General features: G+C 42.8%; 1 protein-coding gene across 2 annotated transcripts; it reads right to left on the bottom strand.

Annotated features, from left to right (window-relative positions):
- Nucleotides 1-764: 764 nt before the first annotated feature.
- Nucleotides 765-8,703, bottom strand: LOC104422081 (protein CROWDED NUCLEI 1). 2 transcript variants are annotated; one of them, XM_010034307.3, is made up of 8 exons: nt 7,984-8,703; nt 6,640-6,849; nt 5,204-5,457; nt 4,795-5,065; nt 4,633-4,716; nt 2,044-4,127; nt 1,615-1,780; nt 765-1,486 (listed from the first exon to the last, which is right to left on the bottom strand). In XM_010034307.3, the coding sequence occupies exons 1-8, from the start codon at nt 8,203-8,205 to the stop codon at nt 1,241-1,243; spliced, it is 3,537 nt and encodes a 1,178-aa protein (XP_010032609.2). In that variant the 5' UTR covers nt 8,206-8,703; the 3' UTR covers nt 765-1,240. The 2 variants fall into 2 exon arrangements, with proteins under 2 accessions (XP_010032609.2, XP_039159889.1); XM_039303955.1 differs by having other exon boundaries at nt 4,633-5,065.
- Between the last annotated feature and the right edge of the window lie 679 nt (nt 8,704-9,382).

A 9,382-nucleotide genomic window follows, 5' to 3' on the forward strand; every position in this document is an offset into this window, starting at 1 on the left:
TCCAAATACCAGATAGGATAAAACTTCCAAAATAATTTCTACTTCACCAAATACAACCAAACGGTTAAAAGACACCAACGAAGGGTCCACGGATTGGCTCGCATTCATTTTATCTGTGCGTTGGCTCCACTCTTGCGCCCGTAATCATTACTTTTACAAATTCGAGAACGTGTACGATTTACCTTTATTTAACTAGAAAACACCTCCAACTTATTACAATATTCACAATCATTATTCGAAGTCGAGTATAATTTTTTGTGATTTCATTTTCAAGTTCTAAAGAACGTTAAAACATTAAGTTCTATTTTTTTAAAATCTAATCCTACCCTATCCTCTATCTACTTTACAAGTTGTCGTGTATGCTACACACTAGGTGCAAACTGCAAAATGCTACCTCCTCACTCACGTCCCAACCCCTCGGAATGTAGGAAATCGAACTCGTGCACCAATGAGGCTTAAGGCAAGAAATACCCACGAACGAGAGAGAGAGAGAACCCACAATTTCTTTTTAAGACAATTTGGTGTACGGCCGTGCGGAATACTTCTTTCAAGTATATATCCGGAGAGCCTGTTGCCTAAAAAGCACGCATGATTATATAACACAACAAACTCTTACAGCAGTTAAATCAAGGAACTGGAGTCGTAGATATCTTCCACCTGCAAAAACATCACGCGACACATCCTGCACGACAGAGCAATCCATCACCAAACATACCCGTTCTCATGCCTGTTTTGCCTTACAGCACTGACTGGCGAAGCTAAAGTCTCACTGAAAGTCATTAATCATGATCAGCATTCGAGACCAGAACATGCAGGTCTTGGGCTAATAACATTGCACACGGGGACAGAAGGAAAAAAAAGAAAAATTAAATCCACAGGTTTCACACACTACGCGACCGGAACAGGGAAAAATTACAGGTATTTGATACAAACAATTTAGAAGCCAGAGACCAAGAGCATCATGACATGCAGTATTATTAACACTGCCAATAGATCACCTAAACAAAAAAGACAAAAAAAAAATGGTCAAAATATCAAAGCCCTTAACATCCCGAAACCTTCTAAATAGAAAGGGGCGCCAAACCTCTCCTTCCCAAACCTAGGAAAACCTTTTGTGCTGAACTAACATAAATGGCTACTACACATCAGGGAAGCTCCAGCAGCATTATCTAAAGAAGCTGATGGGGCCACATTGCAGCCCCGGGGTTTCTTCCCGAGACTGGAAAATGATCCTACCTGATTAGGTCGTGAGAAAGTTCCAAAGTTTCTTCCCTATAGAGACTTCGCCTGGGTGCTCGTCCTCACATTCATCATCATCCCCATCTTCATCACGCGTGACAGCATTAACTCCTAGGGACTCGCTCCTGTTGTCATGTTTGTCTCCCTTATCAGGTGTCCCATTCACCTCTTCACTCAATGCCAGATCCTCAACTATCTCCTTTGTTCCATTGGCGTCTCCATCCTGGGTATCTGCCAACGAGCCACACTGCAAAATGACAAGGCATAAATAAGCTTTCCTAGAGCCAAACAATTATTAAGACACAAACAGAGTGAACGACAACTCATCATGATTCACAAAAATCAGAAAACACGACATGAGAACCAATTACTTACACGCATCAAATGTGCACTTCTGCCATTTTCACTAGCAACCGTAACAGAAAGTGCAGGAGCAGCTTTGGCATAGTGAATCTCCTCCTCTGCACCTTCTCTATCAGCTTCTTTTTTATTGTCCTTGTTCAGGTCATTTGACATGCCAGATGCAGTGGTCTTGACCCCACTGTCAAACATCAAATAAAACAGCTGTAATGTCAAAACGCACAAACACATATGACTGTTATAGCAACATGAGAAAACTGATTATCAAAAATAGAGACGTAACACAGCGACCTTGAGTAAGTTTCAAACCCCAATCGCCAAAAGAACATTATGTGATAGTATATTGAGATGCAAAAATAAATTCCGCCACCAAATGTTCATAGGAACTACATGTATTAACTGAACCACAAAAAGATATAGAAAAAACCAGAATCAGAAACCCACCCTTTCGGCCGTCGGAGATTATATCGCTGTTCACCCAAAGCTTGAACGGCAGCAGTATTTCTTTGCCGCCTTTTCCCTCGCTGGCCCTTACTCACGCTATCAGAATGTCCTTCAGTGTCATCGGCATCATGCTCACTCACTGTGGTGTTATCACGACCCCTCTTGCGGACATTTCTTGGTCTTCCTTTACTAGCAAGACTGGCTTCATCCCGACTGTCAGCATTCGTAGGAGCAGAGTCCTCCACATTTCCATTCTCCTGCTCGGTCTCATTCGAACCAAAACCTTTCCCAAGAAAGGTATTAGCATCTTTGACAACTTCTTTCATAGTACGTGTCCTGTTAACCCTTGGTCTGCCCCTCTTGCGAGGCTGACGGACACCATTGTTTAAATCAGAAGGCTGAGAATCTTCAGCAATTTCTTGTCTCTTACTGTTGACATTGCTATCGTATGACATATCTTGACCACCTTCATCCTCCCTCTGATACCCCTCCACATCAAAAGAAACACTTGCTACTGCAAAAGAGACCTCAGCATCATTTTCGGTATTCGCTTTGGAGGGTTCTTCGACATTTACAGGATCACCATGCACACGTACTTCTTGAGTCAGATCTTGAACTGGATGAGAATCGGTTTTTTTGCCAGGGGACAAGCTAAATATCTTAGTTGTGCATTTTCGAAGCCAAGACACAGTTCCAACGGTCAGAGGTGTGCTTGAACCAACTAAATTTGGAGATGTATCAGTATTTGGCCTTCCAGAAGGATTAAAGGTCGTATTTGCCTCTTCCTTTGCATAAGCCTCAGCCAGTTTTGACCGAGAAAGCTCGGCGTTCTCAATTTCAGATATAGATTGTAGATCGGAAAGCAGAAACTCGCGAGTAAGCTCCCCACATGTGTTGCAGCTACTCTGCTGCTTAGCAAAAGAAATAAAGCGATCTCTCTCCTCGATAAATTTCTCTCTCTGGTCCTTCAACTTTTTGCTAAGTGCAACAAGCTGTTCAATGTCCTTTCTTATTTCAACTTGTTCATCCTCCAGATGCTTCTTATTTGCAGCAAATCCTTCCCTTTCCTTTTGCAATTCTGCTCGCTCCTGTTTCATTTCTTCCATTTCTCTTCTGGCTACTTCTCTCAGGTAGTTTATATTGTTTAGTTCTCTCTCCTTTTCTTCCTCAAATGACTTCATTCTACCATGCAAGTTATTTTCCATCTCATCCCATTTATTCTGCATATTAGTCTCAAGCTCCTTTTTCTGAAGCTCAAAGTCCCGAAGCATTTGACTTCTCTCACTTTGCACCTTCTCGGCAAGAACTGAAGTCTCATGCTCCATTCTGGCTTCAAATGATCCTTTAGCCAGTTCTAGATCTTCCAGCTCCCTTTTTATGTAATCATCTTTCTCCATCCTGTCCCTTCGTAGTTTTTCCTCCTCACTATGTTTGAGCTTTTCAAATTTTTCTTTTTGTCGCTCTGCATCCATCCTTTCTTTCTCAATCTGAGCCCTTTTCTCATCAAGCTCATCCCACTCCTTCTCAAAAGCTTCCTTTTGCTGCTTCAAGTCCTCAGCTTCCTTCAAAAGAAGCTCCTTTTGAAGCCTGCACTTCTCTCTTTCTTCCTTCAATTCAGATTGCAAACGCACAAAATCTGACCTTTCTTCTTCACTCACATTCAGTTGATCCTTCTCCATGCGGATCTTCACCAGCTGTTCTTCATTTTCCGCTCTTATCTTCTCAAGAGCAGCCCTAAGGCTGAGCAACTCCTCTTTCTCAACAGCAACCGATTTCTTCTGAGTCTCCAAATTCTTTTCCTCAGACTTGAGAAATTTCTCCTTTTCCTTAAGATCTTTCAACTTCAATTGCAGGTCATCCTCTTTCTCCTTGAGCTTTTCCGTTTTCTTCTCCACTGCTTGTTCTCTTTTCACTAGTTTATCCTCTTTGTGCTTAATTTCAGCTTCCTTCTTCTGTATGTCAAATCCTTTTCTTTCTAAGTCCTCATCGAATTTTTTACTCTTTTGCTCAAGTTCCAACTCAAATTCATTTTTCTTCACATCTAAAACACGAGCATGCTCATCAAGAAGCTTTTGAATTTCATCCTGAAAAGGACCAAGCAAAAGGAGTGTCAAATCTTAAGAATGTTTAGAAGAATAGTTAAATTGCTACAGATATTTGATAATTAAAGTGACTGATAAGGGCTACTCCAGTAGGAATAATTTTTCTAGCACATATCTTTACGATGACACACAGGTCTCTGTAAGCCTGACAAGACTGATCAAGCCCATCGCATTATGCCATAATAGATATAATTTCCATTTAATTTATTTTTATTTTGGGGAGCACGGGCAAGGAGGGGAAGGTTGATACTGGAGAGATAGAAGATCTGGCAGTGTGCAGAGACTGAATGTTATGAAGCACCATGACCTGACTGTTAGTAGATAGATAGCGGAAGGAAGGGGAAAAAAAATAGTGAACTGCACCACAAAAAGTGAGTTATGTAGAACATATTATTCTTGTGTTACTCCGATGATCAGTAAGTCATCAAGACATCTATTTACCAGCAAATACTACGTAAATGCAAATCTCCAAATTTCAAGAACTTACTCTTTCTCTAGCATTGAGCTTTTCTTCTGTAGCAACCAACTGCTTCTCTTTTATTTCTAGGTTCTTTCTAATTGTTTCAAATTCCTGCAGCCAAAAAGAATGCATTAGATTAGAAAAGTCCCATTGTCGACATCTTAAGTGACCAGCATCAGAAAGGCTTGCCTTCTCTTTCAACTTTAAATTTGCCAGCCTGCTGCTTATATCCTCTTCCTTTCTTGACAATGTTAGATTAGCTTCATCAATCGTCTTTTGTGCTTCCTCAAGATCCTTCTCTTTTTGCTTATATATCTTGTCCTTCTCATTTGCCATCTCCTCTCTTTGGTTCAGAACCCTAAATCTATCTCCCAACCTTTCCTCTCCATCACACAATTTTCTTTCCCATTCTTGCAAGTCCTCCCTCTGCTTGGACAAAGTGGTTTCATGTACTTCACGCCTGAGAAAATTTGCAATGAGCTCATTTGTCAAAGAAGACAACCGTATGAACACTATTAAATGGCCAGAGCTACAACCACAAACTAAAATAGCTACAACTGAACATGTGAAATAAGCAATGCACATGCTTTGGACATACTCTGTCATGAATGATAACCGTTCCCTTCGAAAAGAAGCTTCTCTAGCATCCACATCGCGCATCTTCCTCTCGATTTCCGAATTCTTTCGGCTTATTTCAGCAAGTTTGGCATCCGCAGCATGTGACTTAGCCTCTACTTCAAGAGATTTTTCCTCAATGCTTGCAGCCAAAGCATTAGCTTCAGCTAATTTTGAATCAGCTGTAAATTTAATTTCAGCATACTCTGCACGCATCTCACGCAAGGTCTTCTCCAGCTGCAACCAGCATTTCCAACACAAGGAACAATAATTACCAGGTATTTTCTTTCTAACATCATCCATCGTGCAAGAAATGGATAACCAAGTGCATATAAGCTAATCTCACTGCAAATAAAAGACTACACACTTTGGAGGTGGGGTGGGGTGGGGTGGCATGGCAGAAGATGTGATCTTCTAACACAGAAAACCTGGGTATTGCACATACAAACCATTTTCTTCGTCGAATACTAGCCTTGACACATGCATGATTGCTTTTCATCATTTTATGCAAATGCTAACCATCACACAAACCTTCCTACCATATCTAAATGCTACTTCATAATTTTTTTCTTGTCACTTCCACGAATACAAAGTTCGAGGCACTAAAAACTCCCAACTTAGACTGAGCTGTAAGTTGCAAATGAGCGAAGATATTTTGCATGTGAAACTATATCTGATCCTTCCTCTTCTACATTGTTAATTTGTAAAGTTCAACATCAAAATTGTGCTATAAATTAAATTGCATACACAGACAGCTATAGTTATGTAAATGTTGATATTGTGGATATTCAATTACATTCCCAGCCAATTTGAATGAAGAACAAATTTCTCTGTTGAGAAAAACAGATGATAAAAGCGATCATGTACATGTTGCAAGCCTGTTCACTTTTATGTTTTATAGGTAAATATAAAAAGAGATGACTTCAAGATACCAACACTAATTTAATGACTAAATTATGGTCAATTAGATAATCAAAGTGCAACTACAATACAATACACATCTGTTTTTAAACTAGAAAACGAGGGGTATTGAAATCCATATTTTGAAGGCCACATGCTAATGTTATCTTTTATATAAAAGAAAAGGATAGCATCTTAAAAAATAAGGAGACAAAATATTGTCCTATGATGCATCAAAGTAGCTTTTGTGAAACCAACTAGCAAGACGTAGTCCAATTTAGGTAGATTCCCTCCCATAGCAAAGAGGGGAGTTATTTCAGAAAAGCACCATAATCTAGACATTGAGTTTGCAATTTTTAGCAATCAAGTTAAACAAAGGGCAGCAAGTAAAAATGCTTGCTGGCATCGCCTCTGAACTCATGCCATCTATTTAGCAATCATAGACATAAAAAAAGTTCAACTATACATTTTTTTGGACTGAAAAGAAAAGGTCAAGTAATTTTAAAACAGAGATCTTACATCACTCACGCACTGCTTCTCGACACCAAGAGCTTTTCTCAAGTCATCTTCTCGTTTTTCAACATCTGACATAGCAATCAAATGAGCCGCTTGCTCGCGTTTAAGAGCATCCTTTATTTCCTCCAATGCTCGTCTCAGCTCTTCATTCTTGGAAGCCCACTCTTTTTTCTCAATCAAAAGAAGTCCCATATTATATTGGTACTCGAAAAGCTGGACCAAAAATCAGGAAATGGAAAGGGTTCTCAACATTAATGCATTCCCAAAATGCAACATTTAGAAAGGCTAAGGACATGAGCAACATGCGCTGATTTAAGATGAGCAATATAAGAAATTGACAAGATGAAAACACAAATTCACAAGGTGGATCCTCCATGAATGACGCCATATAAGTGCATTTCCACATGCCACACACCACAACTTTCATGGCTTATTATCGCTTTTAAACCAAGAAAATATGTATAAATAGACATAGAATAGCCAGAAATTTACAGTAAAGGTTGCACTAAATTGACATAGAACAGGATTTATATAAAACTCACCAAGTTGCAAAAGAAACTTAAGTCTGCTCAGTTCTGATGATGTTCATAGCAAATCTTGTTTTAGTACATGACCAAAGGTGGCTCTTTTCACATGTAATCTTCCCCACTTGTCAGCAATTCTAATGAAAAGCTCACGACCAAGCATAATTTATCTTCACCTACATATTCTCTAGGGCAATCAATTTCTTGCAATGGACCCCATGCCTAATTGCAAAGTCCCTTCTATGGAGATGCCAATTATATTAATCAATTAATCTTCACTACTCCAGTCAAGTCACATGTACTTAAGGAACTTGTTACTTAATACATCTAACCAGAGATATTACTTTCTGAACAAATAGATCTATTGAAGACCCTCACTGCCATCCCTCTCTCACTAATTTTGGAGGGAAAGCTCTACATGGCTTTAAAAAACCTATCGGCACCAATTTCCCCAGACAACAGCTTTCTTGTCATATTCGACATTGCTTCAAGAATCTTCATCCTCATCAAGTAACTGACACTCCTCACCCGTTTTCTACTCCTATGACGGACCGAGGTTGCCACAAATCTACTATGAATTCCTAGATTATTACATCTCTGAGTTGGCGGAACTTCAAGATTGCCTCGATTGACAGTTTCACGGGAAGATGCAGAGCTTATTACACCTTGAAGTTAGTGTGAACAATTACAGCAGAGCACTAAAAGGAGCAAATGCAGAAAATTCAACCCTCACAGGCCACACTGCCCAGCCGCCAGAGAACAGGCCCCAACTACCAGAAAGTGAAAAAAAAACAAACAAAACAAACAAGAATTTTCCACCTACCTCCTTTTCGAGCAGCGAAACCCTGCCGGCCGGATCGCCGCCTCCGTCCACGACCACCATCCCGTTCGAGCCGAGGGGAGGGGTGACGGGCTCAGCGGGGACGATGCTCTTCCCCTTCCCGTCGGCGCTCGGGTCGGGGCCCGACCCGGATCCGCTCCTCGGGGCCTGGCCCCGGGGCGAGAGGGTCCACCCGGACCACGCCTTCCTCTGCGGGGTGAACATCTCACCACACGACAACCCGCGCAATCCCCACAGCAGCGACAGCAGCGACGGCGACAGCGACGCGGCCGAATTCAACAGATCGCGGCTCCAAATTCATAAGCAGCAGCACGAGAATTTCTCGTGCCCAAACACCAGAGAAAAACCTAAAACCCGAATCGCGCCGCGAGATTCCCGATTCCCGGCCGAGACAGCGACAGCGAGAAGCCCTAGCGCGAGAGGAACTCGAGTCGGTGGTGGCTGGCTGGCTGGCTGGCTGGCCGGCTGGCTGGCAGGCTCCTCGAAATCGGAAGGGAGAGAGAAGAGAAGAGGGGCGCTCGTCGCAGGCTCTGGCTCGTCACTGTAAAGTGACGGACGCGAAGGGGGCTCTGAATTCCGGCGAGTAGAGGGCCTTCGAGTCCGATAACGTCTCCAAACGAACTCCTTCGTCCTTCCTCCTCCTGCCTCCCCTCTTTTCTCTCTCCTCGGCGGGCGGGCAAGCCACCTTTTCGGGGTGCTTTTTTGCGGATGGCTCACGTTCTCCTCTTTTTGGTGTTTTTCCGTCGATTTTTATTTATTATTGTTATTATTATTTCATTGAATGAGTTGGTCCGACAGGAATAATTCCTTCCGCGAAATGACGGTACTGCCCTCACGACGGCGTGTGATTCGGGGGCAGCCCAGCGGGGCAGGGTGGGGGATTTTGAGGGGAGCGGGGGCGGCGGTCTCCGGCCGCCAACGTGGGGGCTCGTGGGGCTGGGCTGGGGGTGGGATGGTGAGATGACGAGATTGCCCACGGTCGGCTTGGGTGGGGTGGGCGGGCGCCGAGGGGCAATTGCGGGAATTGGGAGACGCCAGCGGGAGGCGTGCGGGAAGAAAGAGAGGTTGGGGGCCCGGCTTACTTGGGAATGAGGCGACTGGAGTCGATGCGGATAAGCGCAAACGGTACACACACCTCTCTCTCTCTCATCTCTGTGGGTTGTCAACACGTGGGTTCATTCACTCATACTCTCTCTCTCTCTCTCTCTAGAAAAGTGGGTAAACTCGTGACGTCAGAGAGGGGGACAGATTCTTTGCATTGAGTGAGAGCTGCTTTGGCAAAAACGGTGGTTTGGCAAAAGTGCCAGTCAAATTAATGAGAGGCTTAAATGGATCTGCCCCCTTGGATGCGGGGCATTTAATTGGTCTTGTTCTTCGGCGG

Source organism: Eucalyptus grandis, chromosome 10 (assembly GCF_016545825.1).
Source record: "Eucalyptus grandis isolate ANBG69807.140 chromosome 10, ASM1654582v1, whole genome shotgun sequence".
NCBI classification, from domain to species: domain Eukaryota; kingdom Viridiplantae; phylum Streptophyta; class Magnoliopsida; order Myrtales; family Myrtaceae; genus Eucalyptus; species Eucalyptus grandis.